Below are 19,368 nucleotides of genomic sequence, written 5' to 3'. Positions count from 1 at the left end.
TAAAGTAGTAATATAAGTTGTATAGTAGAAATACATAATTAATTAGATTGCCTAGCTAATATTACTTAAATATTATTGATATTGCCTAGGAGGATCATTGTTTGAATTGGTATTGAAACAGGACTATTTTTAGACTCTTAACAAAAATATAATTTAAAGAATTAGATATTTAGATTGTAATTTTTTTCTTCTAAGTTAAAAATAATTTTTAAAATTCTAGTTAAATTTTTCTATGTAGAAGAAATCATTTGGTTGTCTGTTTCTGTATTGATTTTCTATAAAAAAATTATATTGTAAATTTAAATTAAAAATTTGTAAAATCTAGGAATTTTAGAAACTCAGGGGAAATAAATGAATGGAATTTCAGGTATATATGGCTAGTAAAAAAAACAGTGTATTTTAGTTATTCAGGGATTCTATAGAGAAATGATACATTTAAAAGAATATGTGATAATGCATAATACTGTATCATGACCATATGTCTAGTATTTGTTTTTAACTCAGTGCTGGTATCTAATTATGTAAAATATTTTTAACTTCCAGAATTTCAACTGCCAGGCTTAATAATTTTTCCCGCTTGGAGCCAACGCTTCACCTTCTGGGTGTTCAATTTGATCAGAATGTGGCCCACAGCATCATCACAGAAAAGCCTGGGGCAGCAACAAAGCTTTTATATCAATTGTACATTGCTCTTCAGAAAAAGAAGAAAAGTGAACGGACTGCAGTAGAAATGCAATCAATGCAGCCCCTGGGGTGTTTCAGGCTTCAAAACATGAAAAGTGAGGCTTTTCGAGAGGTAGGTATATAAAGAAACCAAATAGGCATGTTGCAATGTAAAACTTGGTCAAGAAAAATGACAGTGACCAGTGACATTATATTCTCAAAGAAGCTGCACTGGGTATATATCTCTCTATGTGTGTTACTGGCCATATTTCGGGTTTATTTATGTTAATATTTTGGACTTATTTATCCACTTTGATATATCCCTCTCTCCTGTCCACATTGCCACTAATTTATCAAATTCTCTTCCTGTTCCCTTCTTGTGTCTGCTCTTCTCTTCCATTTCTCCCTCTCTTACACCACTCAAATCTCCTTTTAGCTATTGCAACTGTCTACTAACATATTTCCTGAGCTTCAGACTTTCTGCCAGAGGCTAATCCACTGCTAGATGAATCTCCCCTAAATTCTAGACTCACTGGGTTCTTCCTTGGCTCAGAAATCTTCAATTTTACATATATCCTAACTCTAATTTAGACTGGCCTTCAAAATAATTCACTAAACATTGTCAACCAATGTTTCTAACTTTATTTCTTCACCAACCTCCACATAAAGTTTTTACTTCTTCTATGCTGATTGACAGAGTATTCTTGAATGACTTGTGTATTCCTGCTCCACTTTCCCTTCCACCCAAAGTCACCTTTTCCATCTCTTTTCCCTCTGAACTTCCCTGTCCCATCTCTTCTGTTCAGCTTCCCATTACACAAAGATGCTTCCTTTGAAACTTCCAGGGCACAGGTAATTCTCACTCTGTGGGTGTTAAGTTCCCGATGCTGTTATTGTTGGCTAACTGTTCATTATCTGCTTATATGACCACAAGGTTTTTAATACCTCAGATTCAAGGAATACACTCTAGAACAGTGTATTGGAAAATTCTCTAATTTTGACAATGGAAAATTCCCTAATTGTGTTTTAATAAATTGATACAACTTTTTAGTTGACAATTCTCTCCAGTTCCTATGCTATTTCTTTATGGTGAGTAAAGTCCATTACCTTTCCAAGCCTCTGGATTAATGGTGAGTGCTGCACTGATGCAAAGCACTAAATATATGTGGAGATAATTAAATTTTAAAATTTAATATATGAAGCAAAAATGACATAATAGATATGATGGCCACCTCCATTTTCTATCTTACATTTTAAATGGACATCCTTCTACTGCTGCAAAATGAACGCATGGATGAACTAGAAATTAAATGAGGCTTAAACCAAATAATTCAGGATTATATCCTTCCTCCTTCGCTTACTTCAAGCTTGTTCACATTAAGCCACTCCCTGAAAAACACTAACTTCAATTTCCCAACCGTAAAAACAAGGATGATTATCTCTACCTGCTTTAGCATTTGGCTTTTGTGTAGCTTCAAAAAGATAATATACAATAAACTTAGAGCAGTTGGCACAAGTGTTGGAAGAATTGCTATAGACGAGAACAAACAAGAGCCCATTAAGCTCAATGTTTGTCAGGGTTGACTTCCAGAGTGTTTTACTCAGCTTTTTCATCACTGTGGCCAAAGGATCTGTTAAGAACAACACAGGAGAGGAAGTGTATCTGGGGCTCATGGTTTCATAGGTCTCAGTCCCTAGATGGTCAGCTCCATATCTGTGTCTGAGGTGAGGCAGAACATCATGGCAAAGGGCATGGCAGAGGACGGCAGGCAGCTCAGGACATGGCAACAAGGAAGAAGAGAGAGACCTTTGCTCACTAGGAACAAAATATAAACCGAAAGGCATGCCCCCGGTGACCTACTTCCTCCAACTACACCTTACCTGCTGTAGTTACTGCCCAGTTAATCCGTATCAGTGGACTAATGCTGGGATTAGGTTAAGGCTCTCATAACCCAATCATATCACCTCTGAACTTCCTTGCATTGTCTTACACACAAGCGTTTTTGGGGGGCAACTCATATCTAAACCATAACACAAAGTCAATCATTTGTTCATTAAACAGATATTCATAACAAACACTTACAAGTAAACAACAAGGGAAAGTCCACAACCCTTTTATACTTTACATTTTAAGGACAGAAAAATATTTCCACGGAGAGGTATAGATTGCAGTGATTTGAGGAAGAAGCTGGAGATGAGGAAGAAGAGAGCATGGATTATTCTTTCAAGAAATGTAGAAGTACAGGAAATGGGAAAATAAAAATGGTAGCTCAAGGCAAGTGTGAGATTATATTTAATGGATATAGAAACTGGGCAACTTGCCCATTGACAAAAGGAGTCAGTGGCCAGAGATGGACATAAGGACCAAATGGAAAGAGGTCCTCTGGGGAAGAAAAGAGGAGGAGGCCATCAGTGGTTTGTGTAGAGGAGAAACGAGCTTAGACAAGAAGTAGAGCTGTCTCTTTGATGCCAGTTGGCAGAGATGCATGTGCCCATTATATAGTAAAATTAGTAATGATGAAATGTAATGAATGTACATAGTGATGTGCAAGTCTTGTTCCTAGTGCTTTATGCACATTTTCTCACTTGATCTTCACAACAGCCCTATGAAATAGGTACTTTTATCATTCCCATTTTACAAATGATGAAGCTGGTGCACAAAGGGTTTGGTTAACTTATCTAATCAGGCAGCCAGAGGGAAGTTTTTAATGTTTTTGTTATTATTTGCTAGGAAGTTACTTAAGTAATGGGAAGAATCTGTCTTCTTATATTATCTCTTATAATTTGAAATTAGTTTTATAAAATCATTTTTGTGAAAATGTATTTTTAAATATATAAATACCATTCACTGAAAATTAAACTCAGGCAAAAATTTAAGTGTAGAAGTATATATGAACTAGACATGATGGAGCATGCCTGTAATCCCACCAAATCAGGAGGTCAAGGTCAACCTCAGCAACTTAGTGAGACCTTGTCTTAAAAAAAGTGTGTGGGGAGGTATACAGTGTATAAGAATGGGGGAATATAGCTAAGTGGGTTAAAAAAAAAGGACCCTGGGTTCAATCCCCAGTACCAAAAAGGAAAAAATAAAAGCATATATGAGGTTCTTTGGTAAAGAGCTATTAAAATCATAACTTTTTATAGTCTTAGATCAGTTAAAGATCTGATTGATTGACATGGTAAATCAATTTAACTATCAACAAGGGCAATTCAAAGAGATTTTAGTCTGAAGACAAATTTTATATATGCTTATAATGACAATATACTTTCTATTCTTTAATAACAAAATCTTTTGAAATACTTTCTTCATTTAGAAATAAAAGCATAATACCATGTCAAATCAATCTCCATCTGATGCGGGTTACAGACAGGTTTCAAGAAAAATATACACAAATGAAAGAAAAACTTGCCCAAATGCATTTTGAGAACCTTGAAAGATTTCAAAAACTCAAGGAAGAACAAAGATATTTTAGTATGGAAAGGTTTTTATAGAATAATTTTTCCAGAAATTCATTAGTGCAGAGTATACTATTTGAGATTTATGCCTATTGTACACATTGCATAAGCAGTAAAATAACACAAATTGCATTTTACTGATGCATGACTTTGCCCTGCCCTCCTTTTCCCCTTCTCCTCAACCTCACTCTTGCAGTCTATCAAGTCCAATGGTGAGTGAGAACAATAACTGCTTTCTCTGTCTGCTTGGCAGAACAACTTGGTCTCTGTCATGGTGAAAGTCCCTTCAATTGCTTTAGCAATGGAGGTTTTCTACTAGTTTCCCAGATGATCAAAGGCTCATGACCTTGGTCAACCCTGAGGGAGTGAAAGTAGACATTTCCCCCTTTTTCCACTCCTACCCTTCCCCTTTTCCCTCTAGTGGGTCAATTCTCTGCTTGCTTCCTTTTGTAACCATCTTAAGCATCTCTTAACTCCTTCCAGCAACTTGCTTTCTGCTTTGACTAACTCTCTTCTTCTCACATTTCTTTGAAAATCTATAATGATTTGCATATTAAAGGACAAGAGAGGATAATGAGGAGCCAAATCATTTAAGACTTTTAAAGAGAATTTGAGGTAGCTGAGTGTATGGAGTATATAAACTGGAGGCAAAGAATTATAGTTATTCCTATTGTAAAATCACTTTCTAAATTATTATGCCTAAGATATGTGAAATTAATATAACTTAAATGTTGTGAGCTCTGTGGGGAAGAAGGAGAAGATGAGAGGCAAACTCTAGAAGATCTTATGCTTCTATTAAATGCCTGGGAGGAAGGGCACTGGTAAAGTCTTACTTAAATTGGGACAAAGTGCTGGACTCTAGTTCATATAGGACCAGCCAGTCCAGCTTTAAAGTGCCAAGTGCAATGCAGAAAATTTCCAAAGAAAGTTGGGAGAAAGGAAATATGATGCCATTAAATATTCTGTAATAAATTATTTTTAAAATGATCATAAGAAGCAAATAAGTCAAAAGAGAGAGCCTACGACTTCCTTCAGAAAAAGAGATAAACTTATTTAAATTAAATAATAATTCACAGTTGAGAGTGTGAAATGAGAAAAACTTAAATTATCTACAATTTTTACATTTAAAATTTTTTTTAGTTTTTTCTGTTTGTTTTTTAGTTGTTGATAGACGTTTATTTTGTTTATTTATATGCACTGCTAAGAATTAAACCCAGTAGCTCACACATGCCAGGCACCTGTTCTACCACTGAGCGACAGTCCCAGCCCTTACTTTTTACATTTTTAATGATAAATTATATTTTTGATTCTTGAATGTAGAAACTAATAGTCTTATGGGTTCTAATATTCTTTAGTGGTAAAGACATGGTAAGTTTCATATGTTGCCTCTTAAATCATTTGTTTTTAAAATATTTTATCTGATTTTAAAGATTTGGGGGCTTTAAAAACTTTAAATTGCACCTTTCTTCTTAAAATAATTACTATACACTGATGAAATGATCCAATAGTGACACGTAATTTGGTGTCTATTTAGTTTCTGAAGTAGCCTCTAATTCATGTTCAGGTGTGACTGGGTTTTGGGGGAGCTGTCATTTCTATTGGGTTTCCCAGGAGTCCTCATAGAGTCTGATTCCTAGACTGAGTTTTTCCTACAGACCATATTCAGGGATGGAATTTTCACTTTCTTGGATTGTGTAGATCATGAAGGTGGACTTGGGAAACAATATAATATTCATATCTGCACCACCTTTATTATCCTTTAGTATTATCATGTGGGATGAAAATGTACATACTTGACAGATATATTTGGGGACTTCAAAATGGTTTCAACCTTATAATTTTCAAAGTAAATCATATTGACCACTGCCTCCAAACTACACAGTTGCAATACCTATTCTATTGGTCAATTGCTGAGTTCTAAAATTTTCAATATAGAAACTGTATGTCTGTCTATCTGTGCATGTATTACATTACCTATTATTCTGACAAACTGAAAAACTCAATTAATATATATGGGATACTCAGCAACGCTTAAGCAGAAGACGACAAAATGAAATAATGGCCAAAATCCAAGCAGCCATCATACAGATTCCTAAACCTACATCCAATCGTACTTTGAAAGCACTTGAGGCACAAAAAATGCTGAAAAAGAAAAAAGAGGCAGAGGTAAGTGATGATCCTTACTATTATGTTGTGTTTATCATAATTTTTTTAAAAAAAGATCTTTCCCTAAAGTATTAGAGAACTGTGAAATTTTTGCTTTTCAAATTACCTCTGGCCTTGTCCCTTCTTTAATCAAAATTTCTCTAGTCTATGCATATCCAATCCATTTTACACTGTTATTTGTAGGTTTTATAGAGAAAATAGCTTTTGGCCAGGCTCGGCAAATTCTTATTAAATGGCAGCACTGGTCTAGACTCCTTGTTCAGAAGCAATACACACACACACACACACACACACGCACACACACACGCACCTTTATTTTACTTTTTTATTTATTTTTTATGTGGTGCTGAGGATGGAACCCAGTGCCTCACATGTGCTAGGCAAGTGCTCTACCACTTAGCTACAGACCCAGCCCCTGTTTAGAAGCATTCTATGGTTGCTAACAAAAGGGATCAGAATGTGTCATGACTGCCATGGGTGCAGCATACCTTATAAGATACACACACCTTATATATCATTTTTCCTCAGGATGCAGCACGATTTTGCTATGGATCCCAGGAATATTAACTGGGATCCCTATGCTATCAGTATATTTCAATTCAAGATTCCTACACTGGTGGTATTTTACTAGATCAACTTTCAATCATTACAATAGGATAAAATCTGTTTATATTTCATAGGAGATCAATACTACAATTTGATAGTAACTCTTAATTGTTGATATAATCTTGTGTGACCTAAGAAGAAAAAGAGCTACCATTTAGTGTACATCTACTATATTTTAAGATGTAGGTTGGCATTTCACATTATCTTTAATTTGTAAATAACTCTCTTAGTAGAATGTTATTTTCCCATTTTGTAGATAAGAGAACTTAAACTCTGAAAGTTGACACGTTTTACTCATGTTCACCAGTGCGGATAAAGCAGAAATTGATGGATCTCTCGATTATTCCTGAATCCATTAATCCAACACATTTCTATTTTCCACAAAAAAAAGACAAAAAACAAACAAAGTCCTTGTATTCTAAAAAATACCATGACAGAGGCTTTTTGCTGACCTCATTTTGCTATTTAACTCTCATATTTCTCTGAGAGTTGATCAAAGTTTATTAATAAGGATTTGTAATGCACAAGAATAAGCTGATTTTCAGAGAACGAATGAATAGTATAAATAAGGTTGCATTGATTAAGACATCCACGTCAACAATTTTTAGAGCAATATTTATATCTCTCAAATCCATGCCCTGACTCTGATATTCTTCACTTTAATTCACTGCCCTTTGGTGTATTATTAGAATTGTGAACTAAATGATTCAGGTTAGGCAGTTTTCCTATTTTGTTAACCTAGTCTAAAAATAACAAATTGGAATTGTAAAAATGTTCTAGAATGCAGATTTTCATATCTTGGCTCCTAATTATCTTGATTAGTATGTCACTTTATAAACTTAAATGAAAATGGTAAATAAAGATTTTCAATGGTTCCAGTTAGGGCACAGAACTAATGATGATTTTTTTTTCTTTAAAGGATGTGGCCAATGAGATTAAGAAGTTTGAAGCATTAATAAAAAAGGATCTCCAGGCAAAAGAAAGGTGGGCTATGAACTATTTTAATAATCACAGAACTGTATTCATAAGCTTTAAATAGTTTTGAAATAGTTTATCTGGTATAACAATTCCAGGAATCTTTCACTATGGAGAATCTTGATAAGAAGATTGAAGAAAGATGTACCATGTTTATTCTAACTTCACACACTTTTTTTTAAACATTCACTAAAATTATTTCAAGATACTAGTAAATGAAATGTGTCACAGCAAAGCCTTCATTCAACTCGAGTTTGATTTTTCATGTTGCATCCTTAGCATTTAGCACAGGGACCAGCAATAAAGAGTTGTTGAATGATTTGTTGACTGACTATTACAAGGACTATCAGCTTGGTGGGTTCTTGGAAAATAGTACCTCCTTAATAAATTTTATTTTCCTAAAGATAAAGATCCTGTTAACCCCTTTGCTTCCTATTGAAGGTCCCTGACGATAATTCATTAGAGACTACATATTTTAGAAGCAATTTGGTTTTTCTTCTGCCTTTTAAAATGAAAACTATCCAAACTCTATTCATTTATATTTTTTTAGACTATGAAAGAATTCTGTTAAAAAATAAGACAGAAACAAACTACAATGTCGGCTCCATATTAATACTTCTGAAGGAATGAGATACAAAGTCAAATGAGGAGAAATAAGGGAAAAGGGAAGAAATAGTGGAAAGGTCAGGAGTGGAAGGAAAATCAAGCAGAGTGGAGATACTTAAACTGTTTTTTGTTTTTGTTTTTTGTACTGGGGATTGAACCCAGAGGCACTTTACCATTGAGCCAAATCCCCAGCCCTTTTTGTATTTTATTTAGAGACCGGCCTCACTAAGTTGCTGAGGGCCTCACTAAGTTGCTGCGGCTAACTTTGAATTTGCCGTCCTTTTTTTTATTGTTGGTTGTTCAAAACATTACATAGTTCTTGATATATCATATTTCACACTTTGATTCAAGTGGGTTATGAACTCCCATTTTTACCCCGAATACAGATTGCAGAATCACATCAGTTACACATCCATTGATTTACACATTGCCATACTAGTGTCTGTTGTATTCTGCTGCCTTTCCTATCCTCTACTATCCCCCCCTCCCCTCCCCTCCCCTCTTCTCTCTCTACCCCCTCTACTGTCATTCATTTCTCCCCCTTGTATTATTTTTCCCTTTCCCCTCACTTCCTCTTGTATGTAATTTTGTATAACCCTGAGGGTCTCCTTCCATTTCCATGAAATTTCCCTTCTCTCTCCCTTTCCCTCCCACCTCTCATCCCTGTTTAATGTTAATCTTCTTCTCATGCTCTTCCTCCCTACTCTGTTCTTAGTTACTCTCCTTATATCAAAGAAGATATTTGGCATTTGTTTTTTAGGGATTGGCTAGCTTCACTTAGCATAATCTGCTCTAATGCCATCCATTTCCCTGCAAATTCTATGCTTTTGTCATTTTTTAATGCAGAGTAATACTCCATTGTGTATAAATGCCACATTTTTTTTTTATCCATTCGTCTATTGAAGGGCATCTAGGTTGGTTCCACAGTCTTGCTATTGTGAATTGTGCTGCTATGAACATTGATGTAGCAATGTCCCTGTAGCATGCTCTTTTTAGGTCTTTAGGGAATAGACCGAGAAGGGGAATAGCTGGGTCAAATGGTGGTTCCATTCCCAGCTTTCCAAGAAATCTCCATACTGCTTTCCAAATTGGCTGCACCAATTTGCAGTCCCACCAGCAATGTACAAGTGTACCCTTTTCCCCATATCCACGCCAGCACTTGTTGTTGTTTGACTTCATAATGGCTGCCAATCTAACTGGAGTGAGATGGTATCTTAGGGTGGTTTTGATTTGCATTTCTCTGACAGCTAGAGATGGTGAGCATTTTTTTCATGTACTTGTTGATTGACTGTATGTCCTCCTCTGAGAAGTGTCTGTTCAGGTCCTTGGCCCATTTGTTGATTGGGTTATTTGTTATCTTATTGTCTAATTTTTTGAGTTCTTTGTATACTCTGGATATTAGGGCTCTATCTGAAGTGTGAGGAGCAAAGATTTGTTCCCAGGATGTAGGCTCTCTATTTACCTCTCTTATTGTTTCTTTTGCTGAGAAAAAACTTTTTAGTTTGAGTAAGTCCCATTTGTTGATTCTAGTTATTAACTTTTGTGCTATGGGTGTCCTATTGAGGAATTTGGAGCCCGACCCCACAGTATGTAGATCGTAGCCAACTTTTTCTTCTATCAGATGCCGTGTCTCTGTTTCGATATCAAGCTCCTTGATCCATTTTGAGTTAACTTTTATGCATGGCGAGAGAAAGGGATTCAGTTTCATTTTGTTGCATATGGATTTCCAGTTTTCCCAGCACCATTTGTTGAAGATGCTATCCTTCCTCCATTGCATGCTTTTAGCCCCTTTATCAAATATAAGATAGTTGTAGTTTTGTGGATTGGTTTCTGTGTCCTCTATTCTGTACCATTGGTCCACCTGCCTGTTTTGGTACCAGTACCATGCTGTTTTTGTTACTATTGCTCTGTAGTATAGTTTGAAGTCCTGCCTCAGCCTTTTGAGTGGCTGGGATTACAGGTATGTGCCACTACACTCGGTTGTAGAAATTTTGGATGCCTTGATCTGATCCTCATTCTCATTCATCAATAGGCCTTCTTAACATGTAAAAGCAGCATAATCCAAACTGACTCATCTGTGCATCCGCCAAGAGAACCCCATTACACCCACCCTGACTTTGGTCCATGAAAAACTCTACTTATCCTCTTTTACTCATCTCACCAGTCACATGCTCTAGGGTGATAAACAGATGATGCCCATCTCAAAATACTGAAATACATGTTACTTGTCGGTAAATCATTTTCCCCATACCTTCTTTGCTAGGACCCCTCAATTTCAAGAAATTTTGCAATTAGAGTTAACATGAAGCACAGCTGTGTCCTCCAAGCCCTTCCAGCATCCATTTTGATTGATTAGTGTCCTTGCCATGTCTGTTATTAAATGTTTTCAAGATCATTTCTGAACTATACAGCTACAAATATTTACCCTGTTTCCTATTGCCTTTGCAACACAGCCTGACCCCAGGTCTGTATTAGTTACCTTTAGAAATCTAAAAACAACAAGGGTTAAATTAGAGAAATGTTTACTTCTCTCTCATATAACAGAAATTGTTAGGTGAGCACTACAGAATGTGTGCTGGAGCTCCAACGTCATCAAGGGCCAAAAATCTTCCTTACTTCATTTTTTCTTCATTATCCTGTCACATTCGTGATACAAGACAGCTTTTTGGGTCTTTGGACAGTAGGCCCTCAGGAAGGAAGATAGACAAAACATAGTACCTCCTATCTGAAATAGCTCCTTTAGAAAGCATTCGCAGATGCCCCATAACATTTCTGCTTATAGCTTACTGGCTATGATTCAGTTTCACGGCATATTTAGCAAAATGGGAGACTGGGAAATGTAGTCTGGCTGGGGATGTTACTCCCCTGAATAAAACTGAAGCTGTTTTGAGAAAAAGGGAGGGCCACAGAAGTATATAATGCAGATTCATTCTTTACGGAAAAGCCTCTGACCTAAGCAGTCAGATATTCACCTGGGAGTTCAGAGAACACCTTGCATCATCAAAGATCAGAACAAAGTGGCAGTCCATGGAGCCACCCTTAAAAGCACAGTCTAGTGACCTGACATCACTGTGTGTGGTCTGTTGTCACAGAGGTGTGCCTTTCATTACATGTGGTTAATCCACAGGCTACCTTCTATTGACTTCAAACAGGAGAGGCAAGAAGAAAGAAGCAGAGGAGGCAGCAGGGAAAAGAGAGAGAAGTTCAGAATCTCTAGGTAGACTGCAGATCAAAGAATGTGAAAGAACAAAAGAGTGTTGGGCCTAGAAAGAGGGCTATGCGAAGGACCTCACAGAGATTGCATTCAGAAACAGGGGGAACAAATGAAATCTGTGATAAGCTCTGGGTGTCACACTGCGGATCTCATATTTGCTTCACTGCTTGTGTTCACAAATTAACAGAGATCTCAAGGAAGCTTCGCTGGAGGTCTTCCATAGTCACAAAGTAATGATGTGTAGTCACATTGTTTTTTAAAATCTAAAATAAAAATTATTGTCCTTAGTGCATCCAAGACTTCTTTAGATACAGCAGACCATATAACTACTGATTTGTTAAACACTTACTCGGATGATGACTACATTAAAAAAATCCAGAAGCGCTTAGAAGAAGATGCTTTTGCACGGGAGCAAAGGGAGAAAAGACGGCGGAGGTTATTAATGGACCAGTTAATAGCCCATGAAGCACAGGAGGTAAGATACTTAGATGCTTAAAGGTGCTGGGAACTTTACACACTGTCATCTTCTATTTACACAAATGTGTATCTTATACATGTATTGTCTGCGCTCTGCATCAAGTGTCACTGGTCTATCCTCACATCAGAATAGCAAATATGCCTAGGGGGAAAAAACCCTACATATTTGTTAAAGAACCTAAAATCTGTTGATGGTTGCACAAAATTATGAATTTATTTAATACCACTGAGTTGTACACTTACAAATTGTTGAGATGGTAAATTTCACCTTATGTGTATTTTACCACAATAAAGAAACACCGATGAAAAAAAGATCTAAAATCTATACTATCCATATGGTCTCTTGTTACTTCTAGAAGCAAAGAGAACTTCTGGCAAAAGAGGTGTTCATCTTCAAAATTTGTTCATTAGTCTACTCCAGTGGTTCTCAAAATGTGGTTCCTGGACCTGCAGCATTAGCATCACCAGGGGATTTTAGTAAAACAAATAACTGGGCCCCACCAAGCTGAATCAGACACTCTGGGTGTGGGTCCCCATGGTGATTTTGATACAGTTACAGTAATAGAATCACTGAGCAATTTTTACACGGAACACACATTCCCTTTATCTCTTTGGTGCTCTGGGGACTTTTGTGAGGCCCAGAGATAGCATGAAGAGTAGTAATAACAAGACACCTGATTTCTCCCACCTCACTATGTAGAGAGGATTTGTAAACAGGCAAGAACATTCAAGGGTAAAGTGCTATAAGGTGATGGGGGGGAGGTAGGTGACCCAGAGCCAGAGCAGGCTGGTCCACCTAGCCTGGTGCAGAGGGTGGCATCTGAAGAACCACAACAGGAGCATGGAGAAGGGTCAGGAGTTAACTGACTGAAGTTGGGAATGGATGTGGGGGTGGAGGTGAGAGGGTTACCAGGGGTTATGAAGATGGTGGAAGGTGAAGTGAGTTTCCAAAAGTGAGAAGATTATGTGGAAAGGAAGGCTCAGTGCTTTTATTCTTTTATTCTGATTTTTTTTTTCTTTTTTTTTTCTTTTTTTTTTTTTTTTTTTTTTTTTTTTTTTGATACTGGGGATTGAGCCCAGGGTGCTTAACTATTGAGACAGATCACGGCCCTTTTTATTTTATTTTTTTTAATTTTGAGACAGGGTCTCACTAAGTTGCTTTGGGCCTCATTAAGTTGCTGAGGCTGGCTTTGAACTTGGGATTCTCCTGCCTCAGCCTCCCAAGTTGCTGGGATTACAGGCGTGCATCAGGGCAGGCTCAGTGCTTTTAGTTAACTAAAAATCGAGTCATGTGGCAGGAGTCACCAGAGACCAAATCATGATGAAAACATAGAGGAAGAAAGGAGATTTTACAATTTCCTATTTGAGTGCAAAGAGGAACAAGAGTGATGAGGTCAGACTTGCCTTTTAAAAGATTATTCTGGCTTAAATTTGAAGAATATTATCGCAGGAGGGCAAAACAAGCCGTAGCTATTGCTGTAATCCAGGTAACAGATCATCCCACTCTGAATTTAGAGTAATGACAGTGGGGATTAAGGGAAATGACTTCAAAAGAGATGGTTTAGAAGCAAAATCAATATAATTTAATGGCTTATAGACATAGGGGTGTTAGTAAGCCACTGTGTAAATATGAGGAAATAAACTATTCAAGGGTTCCCACTCCTTCCTCACTCTAGGACATCTCTTTGTGTTAAAAGGTTATTTCTTCAGATTCACGGATTTTTTTACTCAGCTTGATCATCTTTCTTTTATTTAGAATTATAAATTAAGAAAATTAAATAATTGAAAAGATTTCTTTAAACTTACATATTTCAAGCTTTGTCATTTAGCAGTGGAAAGTTGGACACACATTGATGTTACAAAACACTTGTGTGTTGGTGGTAAGGTTTTCTCAGCCTAAAATTTAGGCCTGATATTTACCTGGAAAGGGGGGTGAATAAAATCTATCTTGCTTCCCACACTTCCCATTAGGATACTGTTAGTATTGATTGTGAAGATGTGAAGACTAAAGCTAGAGCTTGGTTTATCAGTTTGGGATTCCAAACTGGTACACAAGAGTCAGGGCTCTGGGTACCTCCTTCACGGTAACCCCATTTCCTGCTACTGCTTCTCTATGACTGGGAAAGCTGCTGTCTTCCTCCTGCAGCAAGGGTTCTCTGCTCTCATGGCCTCCTGTCCATGGAGTACAGTGTACCCAGCTTCCCTGTGCCACTGACCCAAGGACATGAGTGCACAATGGTGGGGTGGGTTATTTTCATGTGCCACATGGCCTGTTTGTCCATCTGTCCTTTATCTTCAAAGAGAAAATGCTTATTTATTAGGGCTAGGCCCTCCTCTACTTCCTTCTGGTACCCCTGCTTTTCAACAGGAAGACATAAATCCCGTCAGCCCTGGATGCTTTTCTTCTGGCTCCATTTTCATGAATCTATCAAAAAGGTCTCAAAATATCTTCCTTAGCTGTCGCAGTTCTCCTGTGGAATTTATATGCCCTCATCTTAGTGTAGCTGGTGAGGACAGCCAGAGCCCTGAGCATGAGTTGTAATCTTTCCCAGTGATCCCTCAAAAAGGGGAATTCTGTGGATTAAATTATGAAATTTAGTTAGAAAGTTTACTTTGGCTTTTTGGAGCATAAGTGTTATGAGTGGGAATGGAGGGGAAGGAAGGCACGGTAGGAAAGGATGATGTCACCAAGGTTAGGGGTGCCAGTGGGTACAGAAAGGAGTAAGGGGTCATTTTAAACCATGCATAGATTATATGATAGATGACTACTGGAAGAATTAGGTATTAGGAGTAGTAAAAGAGACTTAGGTTGGCCCTGTTATCTTACAACACAGGATTCTTATAGGATCATCACCTGAGATGGGGAAATATGGGAAAAGGACCAGGTCTGAAAGGGGATTAGGGAATTTGGTTCTTAACTCGTTGGGTTTAAAATACTTCAAGGTGTTCAGATGAAGACTTTCAGACTGGGAACACAAGAAAAGAAAAAGAAAAGAGAAGAAAAAAATAAAAATAAAAGCACTGAGCCATTTGGTTAGCTTCTTGGTTAATTCTTGGCCCCCAATCAGACATCTCTGTCTGCCAAGAACCTTTCCTACAATATTTTCTTTGTGCTGACATTCAAATATCAGACCCCTCCCTCACTTCATAGCTTAAAGCTCCTTGAATATTTAGCTGGGTCTTTCCTGCAGTAGCCCACTCCTCCATGAGAGCTGCATGGGCCTCTTTGAAGAATTAAGCAATGGCTGTGGACCTATGTAAACTTCTAGTTCCAACTCATGGGAGAAGCAGAGAGCCTGGCAATCAAGTTGATACTATTCTGGATTGTAGATTTGTTTAAATTCTCTCCAAACATAGTAAATATAATTAAAACAGAAGTGAGTCTTCTATGATTTTTCCATTTTGTTCATGGCAAACATCCATGTTCTAGGTTAAATGAACATTTATAGTCTATCCTGAGCTCCTAATAATAACTTATATCTTAATTTCTATGAGAAAATATATACTAAATTCCATTGAGATTTGGGGGAAACAGACTGTTTTTAAAATGAGAACTCCTTGTACAAAAGAATAAAAAATTTATATTTTCCACTCAGCTTTTGAGTATAACACACTTTCTGGTTCTATATAATGAGGATTCATATGCATAGAATTGACTTAGCCATAGTAATTTCCTTCTCTTTTTCCTACTTTAACCATAATGTGTTATCATCTAGCAATAATCAAAGTATAACTGACCAACTCAATGTTCTTCCTAGGGGCTAAATGACCAGATCTAATCTTGTAAGTTACATTGCCTTGCCACATAAACATAGCCTCATCACCTATACTTCACTCGAAATAATAAAATATGTTTATATTTAAGAAAAAAAAATATTTGTTGGGACTGTGCCTCATGTATCAAAACTACCCCCCAAATGTGGTAAACACTTTGGCCTGGGATCCGCAGGGCTTGCTGCTAAGTCTTTGGCCGGTTGGTAGAGTTGACTGACTTATGAAAACTGTCAGGTCCTGCTAAAAAGACTGGTGTTTTCCCCCAAAAGATGTCTCATTTTTTAGTAGACCAAACTATGAACTTGGTGGAAGTGGAAGGGAGAATGAAGGAAATCTGACCCCACATGTTTCTTTTCTTTTCCTTTTTTTTTTTTTTTAATCTTACATCTTACGTTTTGATTTGGGGGCTGATGTTCCACAGGTCAATTCATACTCCATATTTAAGGAGCAGAGAAATAGATTCTACTTTTTGGTTGGGATGCCTGAAGGGAAATACTGCAAGGCTGAGAATGAACAGAGGGAAGAACTTGTGACCATTTTTACATTCTGCCTCACCACCAGTATTGGATCTGAGCAGGAAAACAATTATTAACGTTAGTTGCTCATGATGTTATTTACCCCATTTCTCTTACCAAGAGAAAAAAAAATACTTATTTCTTGAACTTAAATTTGCATTTTTTAAATAATGCCCAGATCCAGGCTTCATCATTTACCATACAGTGTCATTTTTATTTGTGTTTTTGTTCTATTAAATATATAATATTGTTCCTGTAATTTTCTGATGGTAGAGATCATCTGAGACAGTGCCATTTAATGATTGGATGAATCATAAATCATTGTATTGTTAACATTAAACGTAAAACTCCAATGTTTAGGTGTTTGTCTAAGTCCCCATTGACTACTAAATTACCTCCTCTTTCCACATGATGTCTCTGTTTAGACACATTGAGAGGGCTTGATGTGGCCTGAGAGAACATCTTCCATCTTCAAACCTCTCATTGCTGCCTGTCATGAAATAGACCTGCAAAACAGAGCTATTTCCCCAAAACTACACAATCGGGATGCAAGATCCAAGACCTCTGATTCCTGCTTAATTTTTTCCCCATTCTTCATTTACTGCCGCTCCCCTTACATTATCCTAAAATAGATAAATACAACTAGTTTCCATTTCAGATTATAACCACTCATATTTTCAGAGATAAGTCAGTTATTTCCACTTAACTTGTCTCCGTATCCTATCAGTCTTAACATTCTTTCAGATTTCAGCCTTTCTTTATACAGATATGGACATGTCCCCCACAGGGAACTAACTTGATCTGTTCATTTCCTGGACAATATCTGCTTTTTTTTTTTTTTTTTTTTTTTTTACAGCTAGTAGTTCTGTTAGAATGCATATAACACATTTCAAAACTTCTGAAAACATGCTTACAAATTGAGAATCACATTGCTCATTTGTAAAACCCTGGGAGAAAAACACCTAATTTGTTTAATCAGATTTTAAAAGAAGTAATGATTCATTTAAAGTAATTGTGAGTTTCAAGACCATTATAATTCTAGATAACAAAGGTTGTTCAATCTCTTCTGGGAATTTTCTTTTTTATAATTTGTCTTTTGTCATGTTCAAGTTTAAATCAAATGGCAGAAATTGATTTATATGAATATTAAGCCTTTTACTTATTATTTAGATATGGGCTTCTTATCCCAATGGGAAATTTGGATGTGGCTTTGATAGATAATTAGTCTCTGGCTGGTGTTTGCAGGAGGCTTATCGAGAGGAGCAGTTGATTCACCGACTAATGCGACAGTCCCAGCAGGAACGCAGGATTGCTGTGCAGCTCATGCATGTGCGGCATGAAAAGGAAGTTTTATGGCAAAACAGAATATTCAGAGAAAAACAATATGAGGAAAGACGACTTAAAGATTTCCAGGATGCTCTTGATCGAGAAGCGGTAAACATTATCTCTCTTAAAAACCTTTCTGAAGTTTCTTTTGACCCTTTCTACCAAATCATGGTAAACAAAGCTGTATTTTGTTGTCAATTGCCAAAAGAGAGTTATTTTTTTTATATGACCTGATAATTTGCCACCCATTTTTATTCAAATAAACTGCATTAACAGAGAAGATACCCACTACCTACTGTACTCCCTTCTTTCCTTCCCAATTCTATAAGAAACTGAGTGTTGAATGATCACCATCAATCCTTCTGTTCTATGTCTCTGGCTATTTTAATTATCTGAAGCTCCTTATCCAATTAATTCCTCAGGAAGGGTTCATGGCAACAGTATTCCCTGATAAGAGTGTGTACCTTTTATATGTGATTGTTAGTTTTGCTATCTATAAAATGCTTACTTAGTTCACCATTTTCCTTGAATACCTTAAATACACCAGTCCATTTTCTTCAGGTATAGCATGTTATTGTAAAAATGGTGATAATCAATTTTTCATTTCCTTTAATCATTACTTTTTTTTCCTCTACATACCCAGAACACTTTCTTTCTTTCAAAGTCCACTTGTTGCTAACAGAAGCACAGGTGTTGTTTATCCTCAGTGAACAATCTCAGGCAGTGAGATCTTTTAAGCTGCTTGCTTTCAGCAAGACACAATTAGTTTTCCATACACCAACCTTAAACAAGACTTTTCAGGCCCATATTGTATTATTTCTTCCTCAGGACTCTAAGGAGTCATTGACCTAGGTTCCTCTGGAGTGTTGCACTTGACAATGTTACATGGAAACCAAGATAGAGCTTCCAGGCATGCTGTTTTCTCCGATGGTGCCATTCTTAGAAATATCATTTAGAAACTATCATACTCTCCAGAGTCAGGAAAGGAAAGTAATGTTCTTCTTTGTAGAACGGGCAGACCCTAAATGGTGGAGGTGGGGATCCATACCACATGAACTTGAGGTGCATGAATGCTGACCTCCAGGGTTCTCTTAGGCCTCAAGAACTGAACTACCTGATTGTTTCCTCCATCTCATAGGTAAGAGTGGACTTGGATGTATTGAATAGTATTCATTTACATTAGAAATGACATGTTTAGTTATCTTTCTAACTCACTGTTTGGAAAATAGGTTTCCTTCACAAGCCCAATTAATTAAAAGCAAAGCTCTTTTTAGTTGGACTGCGCTCATTAGAATGAAAAGCATCACCACATCACCTGTTATTTGTTTATTTATTTATTTCCTTTCCCACCCCTAGCTTCTCTCTTTCAAGAAGGCATATTGCTGTGTTGCCCAGGCTGGCCTCAAACTCCTGGGCTTGAACAATTCTACTGCCCCAGCCTCCTAAGAAGCTGAGATTACAGGCAGGTGCCACTGAGTCACCTCACTTGTTCTTTCTTTAACTGAATTTGAACTGACATCAGAGGATTTGGACACTCAGACCTGCTAAAGCCTCAGAAACCTAAACAGGGAGGTTCTGAAGCACCTGAAA

The 19,368-nt window shown here is 37.0% G+C and overlaps 1 protein-coding gene across 8 annotated transcripts in view; it reads left to right on the top strand.

The window, feature by feature from the left end:
* Spef2 (sperm flagellar 2) overlaps positions 1-19,368 on the top strand; it is a 188,934-nt gene that overhangs the window by 15,646 nt on the left and 153,920 nt on the right. For 7 of the 8 annotated variants that reach the window (XR_009224705.1, XM_058572080.1, XM_046422327.2 and 4 more), the window contains exons 3-7: positions 544-796; positions 6,145-6,285; positions 7,811-7,875; positions 11,975-12,161; positions 17,698-17,886. Coding sequence is in view for 7 of the 8 variants with exons in the window: in XM_058572080.1 (XP_058428063.1) it covers positions 544-796; positions 6,145-6,285; positions 7,811-7,875; positions 11,975-12,161; positions 17,698-17,886 (835 nt within the window). In the remaining variant the exon portion in view is untranslated. The remainder of the gene's footprint in view (positions 1-543; positions 797-6,144; positions 6,286-7,810; positions 7,876-11,974; positions 12,162-17,697; positions 17,887-19,368) is intronic. The other variant, XM_058572081.1, reaches the window with a different exon arrangement.

Source organism: Marmota monax, unplaced genomic scaffold (genome assembly GCF_021218885.2).
Source record: "Marmota monax isolate L192 unplaced genomic scaffold, Marmota_monax_Labrador192_F-V1.1 WCK01_AAM20220418_F8-fsc00077, whole genome shotgun sequence".
In the NCBI taxonomy this organism is placed as follows: Eukaryota; Metazoa; Chordata; class Mammalia; order Rodentia; family Sciuridae; genus Marmota; species Marmota monax.
The sequence above is the reverse complement of the archived record's forward strand: the minus strand, read 5'-3'. Positions and strand labels throughout refer to the sequence as shown.